Source organism: Fundulus heteroclitus, chromosome 22 (assembly GCF_011125445.2).
Source record: "Fundulus heteroclitus isolate FHET01 chromosome 22, MU-UCD_Fhet_4.1, whole genome shotgun sequence".
Taxonomy (NCBI): Eukaryota; Metazoa; Chordata; class Actinopteri; order Cyprinodontiformes; family Fundulidae; genus Fundulus; species Fundulus heteroclitus.
In genome coordinates, this window is record NC_046382.1 from 18,868,890 (window position 1) to 18,887,423 (window position 18,534).

Below are 18,534 nucleotides of genomic sequence, written 5' to 3' on the forward strand. Positions count from 1 at the left end.
CAAAAAAGAAAAGAAAATAGATATTGCCATATAGGACTGTTTCATTGTCGACTGATAAGACTGGTGCTCTACACCTCATGTACACCATCATAAACATTATTGACAGCAATAACCAGGAATTCATGCTAACAGCATGCCTTAATAAAGTAAACAAATGTATAACACAACTTTCTACGTGAGGCTTCTCTATCAAATTCACTCTGACATCTATCCTGCACAAGAAGACGCAAAGTAACTCTAAAACAAAATTCACTGACTGATACTGAATTTAAAAAAAACAAATAAACATAAAAATAAACAGTATAAATAAACATACAGAGACTAAATTAACAAATAAAAATTAATGCGACAACAAAAAAAGAAATAAAGTGAAGAGTCAGTTAAATATGCAATGACTTACATCAGAGAGATTTTTCTTATTTATTTTTTTACTAAAAAATTAAAGAAGAATAAAATGATACAAAATCATCAACTTACAACACAAGATTACAATAAAAAAAGTGCTGCTTTTTAGGACATGTCCTCAAAGGCCCGGTGTAACAGCTGGAGACCTCCTCGCTTGTGCAATCAAACCACAAACAACAAAAATAAATAAATAAAAGAAAGACAATGATTTCAACAGGGTTATTTTTCTCCATAAACAATTCATTTTGCCACAATAGGGAAGAAGTCAAATTGGATATTCCAGAGGAGCATGGTCTCCAGTGGAGGATGACGAGAAATAATGAGGAAATATTACCCCAAACTCCCTCACCAGCTGAGTGGAGCCACAAGTCAACAAAGGAAAAAAAAAAAAAATTAAGAAGTTGTTGAACTCCTGATGTATCAAGGGAAATAACTTTTCTCTTTATTTTCAATGAATATTTATTGCAAAGCTGCATCTTAAATGGCCTATAAAACACACTTTTAAAGCATACAAAACAAGAAAACAGGCAAACAAAATTAAAAACGTGTAATGCCAGTGGCATTAACACAAGACATATTCAGAGTTGAGTAGTTGCTTACATTAACTACAGTGGAAACCAGATATTTACATATTCTGTGTAAAGAAACCTTTTTTCCCCCAAACCTTTCCTGTTTTAGGTCAGTTGGGATAGCCAATTCTAGTTAAATGATTGATTGTTGCTTTCTTAATTCTTACGTTTACATTCATAACGCATACTGTGCCTTTAAACTATTTGGGAAAGCCCAGATGCTGATTCAATGGCTTTGCAAGCTTCTGATTCACAAGAACGTTTGAGTTATTTCGAGGCAAACCAGTGGCTGTACTTTAAGGCAGTACCTCAGACACATTGCTGCCTTGTGTGACATCTCAGTGAAACCTAAAGGCAGGATTTTAAAATAGTCGCCGATTTTCGAAGCCTGAGAGAGACCACACATAACGCCAAAAAAACCCTAGATAAAACATGTTTGGTCTTACAGTGTCTGGTGTCCTTTCACACGGACTCACCACCCTACACACAAACAGATTTCACTTAAGTTCATTCAGATGTCAGACGAGAAATCTTGTGAATCCTCTCAACATCAAACGTGTTCAGAGTAAATAAACATGGACGACGGGGAAGAATAATGATGAAAGTTTGTGGACTAATTTTAACAGAGAAGAAACATAAAAAGAAATGCCGTTGGTTAAAGGAGTGGAGACAGCGTGAACGGGGGCTCTACGCTTGCTGCACTATGAAATGGAGGCGAGCTACACGTCACATTCAACACGCTGCCTGCTCGTTTGTCCTCGGGGAACACCGAACACGGTAGAATATATTGGGGCAAGACAATCCGACATGTTGAATATCCCTTAAATATGCCTGAAAGAATCCATCACAGATATCAGGAGAACAATTGTGGACCTCCACAAGTCTGTTTCATCCTTGTGTAAAAATAGCTGACGGTGTTAGGTCAGGTATTTGTACGCACTGAAAGGCCACTTAGAGGAGAAGAAGCCATAACATATTAATCCAGGCTACGGTTAGCAAATGTAGGAGAAAGGCCTTATTTTTTAGAGACGTATGCTGTGTTTTAAGAAAGCTAAATATAAACAATTTTGCCATATTGGTAGTTGGTGTAAGCCTGCGAAGACCACCGCAACTGTAAGTTACAGCAGTGGGAGCATCATGGTATGCTTCAGGAGAAACTGGCGTGCATTGATAAATAGTCATATTCAAGAATTTAAAATAAGCTTTCCGATGAGGCCTGTTGTCGGATTAAAAGTACGTTTTGCACAACTGTCAGCAGGTATTTAGCCTACTTTATATTAAGCTCATGTTTCTTTATTTAAAATGTGTTTTTTGGAGGTCTGCTGTATTATTCTAATCTTTAATATTATGTTTTCGTCAGTCTGTGTGTAATTAATCTCTGTGTTTGGTCTTCAAATTCAATAATATTCTAATTTGCTCACCATGGCATCACAAGGAAATAATATTGTGTAGGATTGATAAAGCTAATTTTCAAAGTAAAGTTAAAAGCTTGGACACAAATAAGTCTACAAACAGAACAATTTGTTACAATGTGGCTTGTGGAGGACAAAGGCAATGTATCAAAATTTATATTAATTTCTCAATACATAAAGTTGTTTGTATCTACAAATGAACTTTATGAAATAATTTATGAAGTTTAATACATTTAATACAGTCCACACCACATATTTTTTTTTTTTTACCTACACTACAATTACCATAGGCACACAGAGTGAACGAGGTGAATATATATATATGTATGTATATATATATATATATATATATATATATATATATATATATATATATATATATATATGTATTATCCCGCTTTGTAATTCAGGGTGGGATACATTTGCAATGTGGAAACAGAGAGCCTCTCCTCTCTGCTCTCTTTGCTCTGACTGCAGGCGGGTTTCAGGACAAGGCTGCAGCTGTCTGTGAGTCAGTGCTTGGAGAAGTGAGAAGGATTGGTGCTTTCACGAGCAGTCACTAATAACACAGAAGAAAGCTGCTAGATTTTTCACTAGTCAATTTTTTCAGAAAAAAGGTCGCTGGATGGGTCTAAAAAGTCGCTAAATATAGCAAGAAATTCGCTATATTGACATCGATGACCAGGCGTTTCCTCAGATTAGAAGTGATCCCGCCGCTGCCCTGCACTTCACCTCACAAATATTGCAGTGAGAATAATCATTATGAAAAGTGTAGCCATAATTTTGAGTGCTTTCTATCAACCACGCTTGCTTTGTTGACTGTACCAGCGGCTACCGACGTCATTCTGCACTTGTACCTGCAATGCTGTGTTCATGTCGGGTATGGAAGAACGGCCACTATCTCACTCCCTCAGTGTCACAATGAATTGTTTAGGGACTGAAACATGGTATCGTTTGATTAGCGATGGGATTCGGTTGGTACATATACAAGTACCGAATTCAGTACACACCTCTACTGGAGTGGCCATTACAAAACCTGAAATGGTGTGCGCAAGGAAGGCAGCCTACAAATCGAACTCAGTTACACAAGTTCTGACAAAAGGAATAGGTCAAAATGCCAACAAACTATGGAGAAAAGAATATGTAAGAATAGCCAAATTGTTTGATCCAAGTCATACAGTTTAAAGGCAATTTAAACTATATTTAGGAAATGTAGGTACATTTCTGAATGTTAAGAAATTTCATAAAACACCTCTAAAAACACTCTGATTATTCTGGCATCCAGGCATATGTGGAGCACATTTTCTGTGTACATTTTTATGTTTATGTAAATATCTGGTTTCAGCTGTACATTATGCATGAATGAAAGTAGCATTAGAAGTCATAGCTCTGAGTTAAAATGTAAATGGTCTTGGAAAATGTGAGGTAGATCCAAAAGTTTAAAGAGAAAGGCGGATGCAGAGGTGCTTTGAGGTGCACCAACACATGAAACACTCCTCTTTAAAAGCTATACCATAGTTCTGCTGTGGACACAATATAAATCTAAGTATGTTGGAGGTACAAAGCCTGACCAGCAAACCATTAGTGTTGTGTGAGCAGTCGGAGAGTAGGGATTAGTCTTATAATGAATGTCCACCCTCCAACCTGACTACGCTCCTTTTGCATTTCAGAAGCTTTTTCTCCTTGAGTGAGGTATCAATAATGGAGCTCTTTCCTGTCCAGACTGATAACACTTTCTCTTATTCACAGCCAATTCTTCGTTTGTCTTCATATTTCCCAGAGAGCTGCAGTGCACCACACTCCTGGCCTTTCCTCTGCTCCCCGCCCCTCAGTCTGCATTGATATATGGGTCTATGCAAGAGAAAAATACTCATGAATCCATACAGTATAACTGTCAGCCTGACCCCATTCCAAGCAATCTACAGCGGTTCAGATCAGCTCTTCTCATAACAAAAACATGCTGCCATGAGATGGAAAATGGGGATTTTTTTTCTCATCCTTTCAAACGTAGTCCAATTAACAGGACAGGGTACAGTTGGCTGCTCAAAACTTCACCGTTTTTTTTAAAGCACCGGCGGAGGCTATATCCCGTACCTTGCAAAGTGCTTAAATGTTTTCACATTTTGTCATGTTAGTTAGACAAACCTGTATGCACTTCATTGGAATTTTAAATAGATAACTATATAAAAGTACTACAGAATTGTGACGTGAAACACAATTATTAGATGTTAGATTATCCACATTTTTATAAGGGAAGGTTTGAAAATGTGGCAGGGATTTCTATTTACCACCAAGAATAAGGATTTGTCAGAAATCTAAGCAGTTAAATCGCCTTCCGGTTCTTTCTCACAAAATAGCTCAAGCTACGACAAATGAAATGGAGAGCATGTCTGGACAATCATTTTTAGTTTTTTTCCACAGATCCTCAGTTGGTATTAGGTCTGCTCTTTGGCCATTCTAACACCTGATTATGCTTTGATCCAAAAACAAATAGTAAGCTATTTGTTGTTCTGCTGGAAGACAAGTCTTTGTCCCACTATCAAGTTTTTGCAGCCTCTAATTGGTTTTGTTCCAGGATTGGTCTGTGTTTAGCGCCATCCACATTCCCATCAACGCTAATCAGTTTCCATGTCTTTGCTGAACAAAAAATAATAAAATTAATCAGTTTCCATGTCTTTGCTGAACAAAAAAACAAAACAAAACACCATACAGCGTAATGGTGCCATCACCGTGCTGTGGTGTGTTCAGGATAGTGTACAGTGCAAGTTTTCCGCCACACACCATATTTTGCACGTAGGCCAACTTGTTTTGTTTTCAGACTAGATGATCTTTTTTCCACATGTTTGCCGCCTACCCTACATGGCTTTTGGCAAAGTGTATACTTTAGCAATAGTTTTCTTTTTGGCAGATTTGTGAAGTGCAGGACTAATAGCTCTCCTGTTAAATGATTCTTCACTGAGCTGTGGAGCTGTGCAACTCCCCCCCGAGTTACGATGGTTCTCTGATCATGACCCAGCCACCAGTTACCATCAGTTTCAGTCAGGTCCAATCTTTGAGACCTACTATCCTAGCCCTTTCCCTCCTTTTAGATACATAACATCCCCATCACACCTTTACACAACTGAATTACTTGTTTATTGCTGAAGAGGGGATTTAGCCAATTGATTCAGGTGTTTTGGAGCAAGGTCATATTTAAATGTTACAAGTCCTCCAGTAGCTCTGGAGGACTTGACTTGGGAACCAGTGGTTTAGGTGGGCGGCCATGTCTTGGTAAACTTCCAGAAGGGCAAGTTGTTATTTTCTGGAAGAATTAATTAAAGGGCAGTCCAAATCTTGGGATATTGTCTCACAACACAGCCCTGCTTTAAACGTCTCCACAACTTTATCTTTGACCTGTTGGAGGTGTTCCTTGGTCTTCCTTATATTGTTCTCTAACAAACCTCAGCGGTTTTCACAGAACAGTTGCACTTATGTAGAGATTCAATTCTACGTTGGTGAATATTTATTAAATAGGGGAACTTGTCAAGACAATTGATTGGATTGAAATGTATTCGGGAGAATTAGAGTAGTGTGGTAAAGATACAACTCTATGCCACACTTTTACGAGAAGATGGACGACCGTGTATTATTTTTCTTCTCAGTAACTCTCATATTTCTTTAACTACATCATTTATGTTGGTTTGTCCGCTGCAACGGCAGGCCAAAATAAAGCCGACGCTTACCACAAAGCACTTTAAAGTAGTAATCCATGCCTTTTGTCACCACACCGCTGGACTATAATAGCAGATTGTATTTCAGAGTCAGTGGATCCTCCATCTGCAGTTGGTAAAAAATGCTGCTGCACATCTTTTATCAAAATGGACATATTTCACTGGCTCCACATGTTGCCAGTTGAATTTCAGATTTATATATATATATATATATATATATATATATATATATATATATATATATATATATATATATAATTTTTAGGTCATTAAATGGTCATTAAATGGCCATTTAATGGTTTTCCCTTCTGTCTACATCTGTGAGTTTTTTTCAGATCTGCTGACCTGCTGCTCCTGTCAGTGCCGAGAACCAGGCAGAAACTAACCGGGGGCCGCTCCTTCTCTGAAGCTGGTCCCAAGCCGTGGAACAGCCTGCAGCTGCACACTAGGCAGGCTCTCTTCTTGACCGCTTTTAAATCTTTCTTTTTTTTTTTTTTTAAACAAACCTTTTTTGCAGGCTTTTAATACCGCTAGATAGCATTGGTTTTATGTCGGGTGTTGTATATTTCATTTATTTGTATTTTATTCATTTTATATCCATGTATATTTGCGTTTCATCTGCACAGCACTTTGAATCGTTTGTTTTTAGAAGTGCTTTAATATTAAAGGCTGGGTTGGATCGTAGAAAAAAAAAAAAAAGCCAATGAAATGCACTAAGGTTTGCTGGCTGTAAGTTGACAAATTGTGGAAAAGTTCAGAGCACTGCATATAGTGTGGTGCAGGCTCGAAAACAGATAAACGTTTAGGAAATTAAAACACCAATAGATAATCCAAACTATTAGTGTCCTTTTTTCTGGTTATTTTTTTGGTTGGTGGTTATGTCACGCATTTACGCTTAGAGCCTTGAGCGCCTGCCTACCTTGCGGGCCAGGGGGCCCAGGCTCTCCTGGTGGACCTGGTGACCCATCCTTGCCCGGGGGTCCTGGAGGGCCTTGGAAAGGTGAAGCTAAAATGCCGGCAGGTGTCTTCTGTGGCATGGCAGCGCCAGATACTTTCTCTGCAAGGCAGGAAAATAACATTTCAAAGAAAAGATCGTACAAGTCAAACACTTGGAGGGTGACATAAAGAGGGGGCGTTAAAGTGAATGCAAAAAAAAAAAAAAAAAAACATCAACTAAATTAAATGTCAAACTATTTTTACCTTCAAAAATCCTCATTACTTCACTTTGGATAAAGATTTTGAGTTCCTCTGTAAAGCTGGGATCATCCTGTGTGAAGGGAGAATAAAAGATCCCTTACTGGAGCATTTTAACTCAGACAAGAAACGCCGAAAATCCAATTAAGAGACGGCACAAGTCAAACCTTTATTCTCAGAAAAAAAAAAATGGAGGCAGAGAATATACGGTGCAGATTAAAGTTATCATGGCATGACAATTAAATAGATACTCCTCATGAATTTATGCTCCCAAACGTCTTCGAACAGACAATGTTGAAACCAAGAATTGTCACAAACAAAACAAAGAGACGATTGTCTACCCTTTAAAAATCTTTCTTTGATATCTCTTCCCATCTCAGCTTAAGAAACCGCACCTGGGCTCAGCAAGAAATAAAACAGATTTAGGAAGGTATATTAAATTTGATGCTATGACTCTATAAAGAACTATTACTTTATGTACGACACCGCAGTGATGCATGCCGTGCCATGGAGGAGCTGCGTTGTCTCTGTGTGCCTCCAAAAATATAGCAGGCTATTATGAAGACATATAATATAAATATAAGAACATCCAGAATACTTTCGGAGGGAGAAAGTCCATAAACCATTTGCCAAAGCATAGTAAAGTTACGGTCATGTCAGAATTTTGGACTTCAAGGTTAAACTGGGCAATTTTCATACTTGGCTCTTCTCAAGTCGCCTCAAATCATCATCATCAAATATAGGTCCATATTAATTATTAGTGGTAGTGGCGAAGGAGTGCAGCCTGCAATTGGTGGGTTGCTGGTTTGATCCCCCCCTTTTGACCGTCTCAGTTGTTGTGTCCTCGGGCAGGACACTTTACCTGCATTGCTTGCTGGCAGTGGTCAGAGGGTCCGGTGGCACCAATGTATGGACTTTAACAAAAAGTAGCTCCCCACTTTTTTTTTTTTTTACAAAAAACATCAACAAATTCTACTGTGATTAAAAATAATGCTGACAAAGCTTCTTAAAAGCAGGTCTGATTCTTAGATTCATGCGGGCCTGAAAAACTCCACTGACTTTGAACTACACGCAGAAAATATTTCAGATGAACAAATGGATGCGAGGGAGGAAATATAGCCAAACGCTCACATTTCCAGATGAGTTTTATTAATTAGTCCAATCATAACATCTCTTTTTAACTGTAAACTTTGCCCGCTGTGGCAAACAACTAAACTAAAAACAAAAATGTAAGGAACTAGTTCCTTACATTTCTAGTTCCTTACGTATCTGCACACGATACACGCCGTTCCACTCAAAGGACTTTCAGTCTCAGGTTTGTGTCTGTCAGGAGGACTGTTCTCAACTGCATTGCTTTCCAGGGCAGCGTTCATAACAACGACACACAATAGGCTCCAGTGTTGTATAGTTGCATTCAAAACAGCGTTTCATCACTGCAAATGTTATATAACTACAGCGAGTGTAAAATGCCTGTGACAGATGGAGGTGTTTTCTTCGCTCTGCAGAGCTCTTGGCACGCCCACATATCTGTCTTTCCCTCTGTTTCCGACTCTCTCCTGCTTTGACCTTCTGTTACGCCTAGATGATCGGGAGTGGGAAGCGTTGAGCAGGGAATGAACAGCGAGCTCCCTCGCTCAGCTTTGTTTGATGTTTCATGCAGAAAGCTGGAGATACATTGCTTTCCATCCAGGCAGGAAGAGCTAAACTAGTCGCACAAACTGCAGTATCCTGTAGGAAGATTTGAATCGTAACGACTGGAAAGTCTTTACGTGCAAACGTATGTGGGGATTTTGCTACATACCAGGAGTTTTACAATCCCTAGTTGTCCAGGGGGGCCAGGATCTCCTTTTTCACCCGGTGGTCCCATCGGTCCCACCACGCCAGGATCTCCTATGCGACCCCGCTCGCCTTGGACACCTCTTTCTCCGGGAATGCCTGGATCACCCTGTGTTAAAAAGAAAGCTCTGATGTTTTGTACAACTGTACAAACATCAACGCGATTCCCGTCCAGCATGCATATTTGGTACACATCCATTGATCCCTTGGGGCAGATTTGTGGTTTTCTTCGACGTCTGAGCTGTACATTCTGATTTTGACCAATTCTGACTTTTCTAAGCAAACACTTGAACATGTGCAGCAAGTTCTTTGATAGAGGTGTTAGTTTTGAATCCAAAAGAAAATGAAACTATAAGATTGCCCTTATGTATGGATAAGAAACTCTGATCGCTAACCTTGATCAGATTTCCTATAAAGTAAAAAAAAAAGCATCAAAGGAGACATTCCATGCAAAGCTAAATATTTAGCCCTACACTACATTTTGTTGCGTACTTGGAGTTTCTAGGAATGCAGATATTTTCATTGTAGTCTCTCTATGCAGTGGTAGCTGCGTAAATATCTTCATATTCTGTTTGGGTCATATTTTGCAAGCCATTCCATTTTCTATTATGTTTTTTTTTTGAACAACTACATTACAATATTTGCTGAGACACCGCTAAAAAAGGTAATTGAATTCCAAATGACAAATTCTGCAAATTCGCCATTTTTATTTCTCGGAGTGATTTTGTGGTCGCCGTTGTTCATTACACAGTCCAAAAATGGCCGAACAGGGTGAAGTGGAAAGCCTTGCGACCTGGAATGGAGGCCTCCTTTAGATTTAAAGAGACATCGTCAAAACAAGGTAACTGAAAAGCATGTATGTTTCCTTTAAAGAAACCCAATGTTGGTAGATTTAATACACCAAAATGCAACGACTTCCCACTACATTTAACAAACAGATAAATTGACTTATTCTCCTCCCTGGATGATTGATTGGTGCATCTCTTGTAGGATGGAGCCATATTAATTTTGCTGAGGCTTGATGGGTACTAAGTGGGCCTAGATCTACAATGGGTTTATTGTATAAAACCCACTTGGATTAAAAAAAAAAAATAACAACAAAGAAAACAACCATATCAGTAGGTTTTGGCTTAATCGCTAATGGATATTAAGATAATCTGTTCAAACTGACCAACACATCTATACGTCCCACGTTTTACTCAGAGTTGTCTTGCCTCAAACGAACATGGCTCCATTGTGTATCCTATGAGCAATCCAATTTTTAGGCCAACTCCCCCCTCCTCGTTTCACGGGGATTTAGTTGCTGAAATCACTTTCATCCTAACTGTGAGGGCGGATACTTTTCCGGAACATTTTATTTTATTTACTTTACCTTTTTTATTATGCAGATTGTCTAATTCATTGTGGCCCATTTTGTTGTCAGTTTATTTTACCTGTCATGCAGTTCTTTTGTCAGCTAAAAAGTGAAAAGTCTAATTTTTCTTCTCCATTAGCTACATTTGAAAAAAAAGATTACTGCACAACTGTGACAATTGCTTGACAAACACAACGGAAAACTGCACTAAGCGTAAAATGACATTTCTTTCCGGTGCTCTTGTGCTTGTGGGGATTAGTAATATTTGTGCTGAAATGTGACTTTCATTACCATTCTTTTAGCACCATTTTATGAACACATTTGTTGCATTTATGTTTGAGTCGTAAACCAGATTCCATTTAGAAGAGGTGGAATATGCTGCTTACGCGTTCTCCTTTGGATCCTCTGTCACCTGGTGTACCCGTGGAGCCCTTTAAAAAACAAAAATAGATGTTAACACTGCAGCAGAAAAGCAATACTCATAAAACGGTAACAGCAATAGACATTTGTTCCTTTCAATTCATAGGAAGCAGTACACAATATAAAATCCTCCAAATTTAGAGACGCACAGAGAAATTGCCTGGCGACATTGATTTGGCGATTTTAAACATTTTTCACTCTCTGATCAGGGATTAGCCAGTCGGACATAAACAAGTCGTCTCTTTTTCCCATCCATAACCGCTACCAGGTTGTCTTCTAACTGTGTGAAGAAGACCCAGTTAGCTAATTTTAGTAACAGTGAGGTGTTCAAAAAACTGAGCCAGAAGAAGAACAAAAGATGTAGGAAGCTTCTAAAAAAGCAACTGTATTTTCTTGTCAGCCATGTCTGATGTTTCTCCATATTTCTGCACCGGAAATTTATTATCAGCAGAAACCAGGAAGCGGAATGTCTTATAGCAGCGTTCCTCAGTTTGATCTTTTTGCATGGGGTAATGTCTGGACTACGTTTTCAGGGAATACAAACACAAAGACAGCTGTTTTTTTTAAGCAATGCTAACAAAACGAATGGTGCTAATTCCAAACAAAAAGGTGCTGAAGTCAAATTTTAATGTGAACTCTGTTAACATGTTGTGTTTTTTTTAAATATTTGTGAAATTAAATTTAATTGCAGTGCTGTGTAGTGTCGACTGCTTTCTCACACATGGTGTGAAGTCAGTTCTTCTAAAGTAAATACCGCGTACTTGTTAATTTAAGGCTCCTGTATAGTTTAAAAAGACAAATGAAAGAATCCACAATCTAACATATAACAGCAAATCCCTCTCAAGTATTAATTTGGACACAGTTGTTACCTATTTTGAAATTATTTTAGAGAACAAAAAACTTCCCTTCTTGTGATGTGTTGCAAATTACATTTTCAGGTGTGCAACAAAAGAAATAATCCCCAAATTCCAGATTCTCCGTGACGTCTCTGAACATCACCGTCAGCGGAACACCTCTCAGTCGTTCATGGAACAAGTCCAGCTTTCTGCTCCGTTCTGGCCTGGTAGACTCCAGCCAGGTCAAACGCCACAATTGCAATCGCATCACACCGGAAAACAAACGCTAACAATCTCCAGTTTGTCAAAGTAAAACAGGGTAAGGAGAGATCAGTAACTACAAATTAAAACATCTTCTTTGAATATTCCCATTAAAGTTGACTGTTTTAGTTAAATATTGGATGCAAACAACCTCTCAACTTTTATGGAAGGGTTTGTTAATTTTCAGAGCGCCTATTTTATCGTATGAACGTGTACCTCCTGCGCATGCTCTCCTTGGGTTCCAAGGAACTCAGAGCAGCGTAAGAAGGAGTAACCATGAATGTAGTAGGCGTTGAATTTCAATTTATCCAGGAAACAGAAACAATTATTTTGTTGCAATTTTATTCTTCCAAAGAAAACGGAATTGGCTAAAACCGATATAGAAGGTCAGAGCGTTATAAAATCGGCGATCAGAAATTGGCTACAAAAACTCTGATCGGTGCATCGTCCTCCAAATTCACTTTTAGGAAACCTCCAAGCAGGTTTTTTTCTGAATTGCATGACTTCAACAAATATATATATTTCCCAGTTTAGCGTTTCACCTCCTGCAATGTCACGGCTCCTCTGAATCAATCTAGGTTTGTTTGACAAAGGCCTGCTTCCCCACCAGCTGTCTCTACTGTACGGATGAGCCGCGAGGAAAATACCTGTCTCCGGCTTCATGTCACAACATCTTGAGTCATCCGGTCCCCTCCCTGTCACTCCTCATTGCTTCCTCTTACTTCGCTCACAGTATTACCTCGGGGAGCATCTTTGTATCAATTTCCCGCCGGATTACAGGAGGCATGCAAAAGACATGACATCTGGCATGATGGGGGTTTTAAAGCGGGCACCGCTTTGTGATGCCATTCTCCCTTGCCTGCTTTAATCTGCAGCATGCTGTATTCCCCACTGCCTGATGGGAAGCTTAAATCTATCATCTTGCCCACTGAAATGTGCTTCCCTGAGCATTATATTAAAGCTCAAAGCGGTGAGCAGGCAATCCATGCAGATGAGAAAAGCCACCTACTAGATGGCACTGTTGTTCCACCAGAACAAAAGCCTCCATGTAGATGGCCTCAGTGGAAGGCAGAGATTATAGTGGGGGAATATTAAATAATAAAAATGAACTAACAATAAAGCGTTGGGGCTACTACTTAGGTGCGAGGTGAAAAACATCTTGTATATCTGGGCAAAACAGTAATAACCACAATCAGTCACGTTTGGGTGTTGGATCATATAATGCGTATGGAACGGCCATCCGAGCAGAACCGTTCTGCATCCTGCAGCACCATTCCGGGTGTTCGTGAAGTAAACGGTGTATAATAAATTCGATCAGCCATCTAAAAAAGCAGACCTTTTCTGCCGGGTTTGTTGCAGCTCTAGCCAGGTTCACCGAGCGGAGAAAAATACGTCATTAATTTGAAGAGTCTAACTATTACAAACATTTTATCATTGTCTGAACGCATTAACTGTATAATTAAGGTAAAAAAAAGAAAGAATAAAAGCCAACAAAGCCTTAAACCTGCAGGATTCCATTTAGTTTCTATCGTTAAAATCTCAAATATGCAAATGGGTTTAATGCAGTCAGCACGCTGTTGCCGGAGGGGGGGGGATAAAAATCTGCTGTGCCATCTCTCTGTAGCCTGCCTGATGTAAAGCACTTTCTATAAGGGGATTTGCAACAACTCACCTTGTATCCGGGAGTCCCATCTTTTCCAGGCCTCCCCTGCTCAGGAACCGCAACACAAACAAAGACATTTTGTATCAGCTCCCACCTTCGATTGGATCGGCGCTGTTGCACTCCTAGTAATCTCCACAGTTAATGAGATATCTCAACCGAGGGATAATGATCCTGATTGCTGAGCGAACACTGCTCCATTGTGCACTTACAGGGAAAATTACAGAAACTATTTCTGATGGTAATTACATAGAGGAATGTGGGAATATAATCATCTACAGGACAAGTGGTAGATAACATACGTATTTCATCCATATTGTCCTCAAATCATGTTGGCCTCTGGCACAAAAGCTAGACTCGAGTGGATGTCCAAGCGCACGGGCGCGTGGAAATCACTGATTAAAAGAGCTGGGTCCTTACAGGAACACCTTGAGGTCCCTCGGGTCCGGGGAATCCGGTCTCCCCGATCGGCCCCCTCTCGCCCTGTCGGAGAAGAGAGACAGTGAGGGCGTCAGTCTGCGGCGACAAAGGGATGATGCACGGATTGACAGTTCAAAGGGAGTCAGAGGCTGCGGCTCACCGGCTCTCCTGGGATCCCTGGCTCTCCGCGAGTGCCGGGCTTCCCCTGTCAATCACAGAAATAGTAGGAGAACATGCCTTGTGTGATAGGTCCTCAGTAGTGTTGTATCTTTGGCCTCCCATTTACAATATGGCTGCACCATAATCCTCTATGCACTCCAGTAGGCGACTTCTTAGCCAAAGTAGTGCTGACTACCTATGTGTTTAAGTATGTTGTTCAATTCTTAATAGAAATGCAGCTAAACTGATGCCAGCAAGGGGGCTTGAGCAAAGAAGATTACTTGCCACAAAGAAGTATGACATAAACAAGAAAAAATGACAATAATAAGAATGTAATACTTACTGGCGGACCTGGTGTCCCAGGTGGGCCAGGCAGGCCGATATCACCCTGAAAAGACATCAAAGATCAGGGAGATGACACCAAAAATACTGTACTATAGAAACCTGTCATTTAAAAGAGACGCAGTATATACCATACATAGAATACCCTGCAAGAGTATTTCTACCTTTTTATCTTTTCACATTGTCTCACATTACAACCACTACTTAAAAAAAAAAAAAAAATGTCAGTGGGACCTCATGTGACAGCACCAGGACAAAGTAGGGCAAAACGGTGACGTGAGAGGAAAACGATAAAATGTTTTAAAAATGTTTCATAAATACATGCATATGTATTCAGGCCCCCAGAGTCAACACTTTATAGAAACCACTTTTTTCTCACACACACTGTTGCAGCCATACGTCTTTTTGAGCATGGCTTGATCAGCCCTGCATGATGAAAGACTAGGTGTCTGCCCATTCTTCTTTGCCAATGTTTAGGGTTTTAATGTCCATGTCCAAAATGTGGAAAAGTTTAAGGGAAACAAATACATGTATGAGGCCCTTAGAAGAGACTGTCCATACATGTGGAATGAATACCATTGTGAAAATTAGGGTTTAATTAACTAAATGTAGAGGGAGATATAAAGGCTGAAACTCCTCAACGATCCACTCAGATACACAGAATAAACAATATTATTATTTTTTTTATACACCTGACACTTATATGCATATGCCATACCTTTGACAGCATTTCCAAGAAGGAAAAAGCCTCCCTTGATGCCACAGAAACAGATATATTCCAGCCTCACAAAATCTCCACACAGCTTACAGTCACACACTGCCAATCACATAAAGTTAGGTGGCTGGCTCCATTCAAGCCCAGTTTTGTTATCTTCAAGAAAATGCATCAACAGTAGTGCTTGCAATTCACTGTGCAGATTGTCAGCCATTACATTAATGTTTTGGCTCCAAATTGCAGTATATCCTCTCTGGAAATGTCGACCTGAAATTCCTCCGGGCAATATTTAAACAGCAACACAATACAATTGAATTCCTCCAAAAAAAAAAAAAAAAAAAAAAAAAAAAAAAAAAAAAAAAACATTGTTTCCCTCAAGCTGGCTCATAACTTTAACTAGCACCTATAATGTTCACAGTGCCAAGCATTTTTATTCTTCCAAAGATGGATACCTCCTTTCACAAAGACGCTCTTTATAACTTTGTATAATGAGAATGCTCCGGAGAGAATGCACTTCCCCTCGTGCTGCAATCAGCGGCAGCTCATTTGCGAGTGAGAAACGGCTCCTTTGCCTACCTTGGCGCCGGGAAGCCCTTCGAGCCCGGGTAAACCCATGGGTCCTGGTTCCCCCTGCGAGAGAAGAACACACCACCTGTTGTGTCACGCTGAAGAGGTCACTAATAATGCAGACTGAGAGTTGTTGCTTCCACCTATTTTGCAGCCAAGGATGGTGCTGTTTTTATCTCTCATTTAAATGCGGCAACGTCGGCAGCGAGCGTAATTAGAAAGCTACATGTTAATGCTTAAATGTGTATGTAAATAAACAAGCAAACATAAACTAAAGTCACAGTACTGCAAATAAAGATAATAATTATTTATTCATTTAGTCGTCATACGTTGTTTTAGATGTTCAGGCATATTTTGATATCAGACAAAAATACTGAGTACACTTTTCAAATGATGGTTTTATTTATTTCAGGGGGAAAAAAGCAACTCAAACCAACCTAACCTTATGTGGAAAAGCAATAACTGGTCATACCACCCCTGGTTGGCAACGATTGCTAACTGGCTCTAATAACTGGAGATCAGTCTTTTACATTGCCAAGAAGGAATTCAGGTTCACCCACCTTTGCAAAATTGATTGATTGTTTAAGGTCATGCTACAGCATCTCAATCGGGATTAAGTCAATACTTTGACTAGGCCTTCTAAAACCTTGATTTTTTTTTTGTAATGCCTTTCAAGGGTGGACTCGCTGGTGGCCTTTGGATAATTTTTCATCAAGATATTGATGCGTTCTTTGCATTCTTTCGGTCAGCAGGGTTTTCACCTTGCTACTCTCCTATCTATCACATCTTTGCCTAGTTCCTCTGTTATTGTTGTATTATGAACCAAAGCCTTTGAATCTGCTTTATTGGCCAAGATTGTGTGCACAAACAACGAATTGGACTTTGGTTTCAAGTGATCACAGCAGACAGAAAATAAATAAAAACAATATTTTAGAGGATTACACCATACTATCTTTTAGAGGAATAAAGCTAGAAGGAACAGTACGCTCATGCAGGTGTAGGTAAAGTCAAAATTGTTTATAAATAATGAAAAAAAAAGAAAAAAGAAAGGCACCTTGTGATAGTGCAAACACGTGTATTTTGTTTTATTGTTGACTACTCAGGCTGTATGGTGTTCATTGTGTTCATCAAGGAGACAACCCGGGAAGAGCTACTGTTTCTGTTGCGGCTGGTTTTAGCAAATAGTGCTCAGTAGCGCCGCCCTAGAGGTAAAAGTCTAAACAGGTTTGTTTCCAGGATGTGTGCGGTCTGCAGAGACGTTAGCTGCAGGAAACCTAGCTGAAGCGAGCGAGACCTGCAGTGATGTCGATGGTGATCTTTTGTGACTTCCTGGATGAGATGTCAATGCACTCAGAGTAACTGTGTGGGATGGCCATTCCTAGGAAGTTCACCACTGTTCCACTTTTTGTTCCTCAATTTTAGAACTTTGATTATTCTCCTAAGCTTGAAATCTTTTCAATCGCGTCATGTTGTATTGGGTTTTGAGATCTTTCAACCTTATTTATGTTGTCAGACGTGTTGTTATATCTAAGTGATAATTCTTGAGGTCTGGCAATAGGTAGGACTAGCTGTGGTTGGTCAAATTAAAATCATAATTTGAAAACGACATTGATTAGAGCCCTTTACAACCTGCATCATTAGGAAGTTGCGCGTACATTAAGGAGGATAGTGGATGCTTATTGTTTGTCCACCATAGGAGAAAACGGGACTAAATCACACAACAAACAATTATCATCACTGGCATCAATATGTCAGGTTGTTGCTTTATGATTGCATGAACCAAAATTCTCAGAAAGAAATCCGCGTACCAAGGAGTCATCGACCATTTCAGAGTCACCGAAGGCAGCTTTGGCTTCAGGCTAATAAGCTGGTGAGTTGGACCGAGGAGACTATCAGAAATGGATTTGTCTGCACTCCTCGTTGTATATGAGGTAAGGTTATCTATCCGTCTACTCTTTGGTTTCGCTGGAAACCGAAATCAAAACGATGGCCTAAAACAGAAGCAGAACATCCAAAGCAACAACATTAAGTAATACCTACCCTGCCACACAGGTGCAGTTTGCTGCACCTGTGTGGCAGGTATGTAGTTCTCTGTTTTATTGATAATGACTCAAGACATCGTAGCCTTTGGCTGGGGAGGATTTCAGACTTTTGGACACAAAACTCAAGAGTCAAAGTCACAACGTGTTGCCTCCTGTACATGTCCGCAAATGCAAAGTCATACACATCAAGTGATTTGTAGCTTCTTTTTTGTGTATACGCTTAGGGTGACCATATTTTAATTTGGGAAAACAAGGACACCTCGGAGCGGGGGTGGGGGGGTGGGGGGGGGGGGGTTGTAATGTAAACGCGGCTGAGTGGGGGAGGGGGGGTGGGGGGGGGTTGGGATGGATTGTAATGTAAACGCGGCCGAGCGGGGGCAGGTGAAGAGACAAGCGCGGCCGACAAGCGCGAGGGTGGACGTCACACGTAGCGCTGTGCGCAGTGCCCTAGTGCCTGTCAATTTAATGGTCCAATGAAGGTAATTTAAAAAACAGGACATTTCCTCACTTTATAAAAAAAAACCGGGACGCCCGGGACAGGACGTGAAATACGGACATGTCCCGGGAAATACGGACGTTTGGTCACCCTATATACGCTCTTTTCTTCTTCCAGCAAATATGCATAAGTGTCA

At 40.0% G+C, this 18,534-nt stretch overlaps 1 protein-coding gene across 1 annotated transcript in view; it reads right to left on the minus strand.

Annotated features, from left to right (window-relative positions):
- Nucleotides 1–18,534, minus strand: part of LOC105923288 (collagen alpha-1(XIX) chain) — a gene marked incomplete in the record, with an annotated part of 154,810 nt that overhangs the window by 15,404 nt on the left and 120,872 nt on the right. Inside the window, 9 exon segments of the mRNA XM_036125877.1 lie at nt 7,016–7,153; nt 7,297–7,363; nt 9,092–9,235; nt 10,867–10,911; nt 13,670–13,705; nt 14,078–14,140; nt 14,238–14,282; nt 14,580–14,624; nt 15,870–15,923. Coding sequence (XP_035981770.1) covers nt 7,016–7,153; nt 7,297–7,363; nt 9,092–9,235; nt 10,867–10,911; nt 13,670–13,705; nt 14,078–14,140; nt 14,238–14,282; nt 14,580–14,624; nt 15,870–15,923 — 637 coding nt within the window.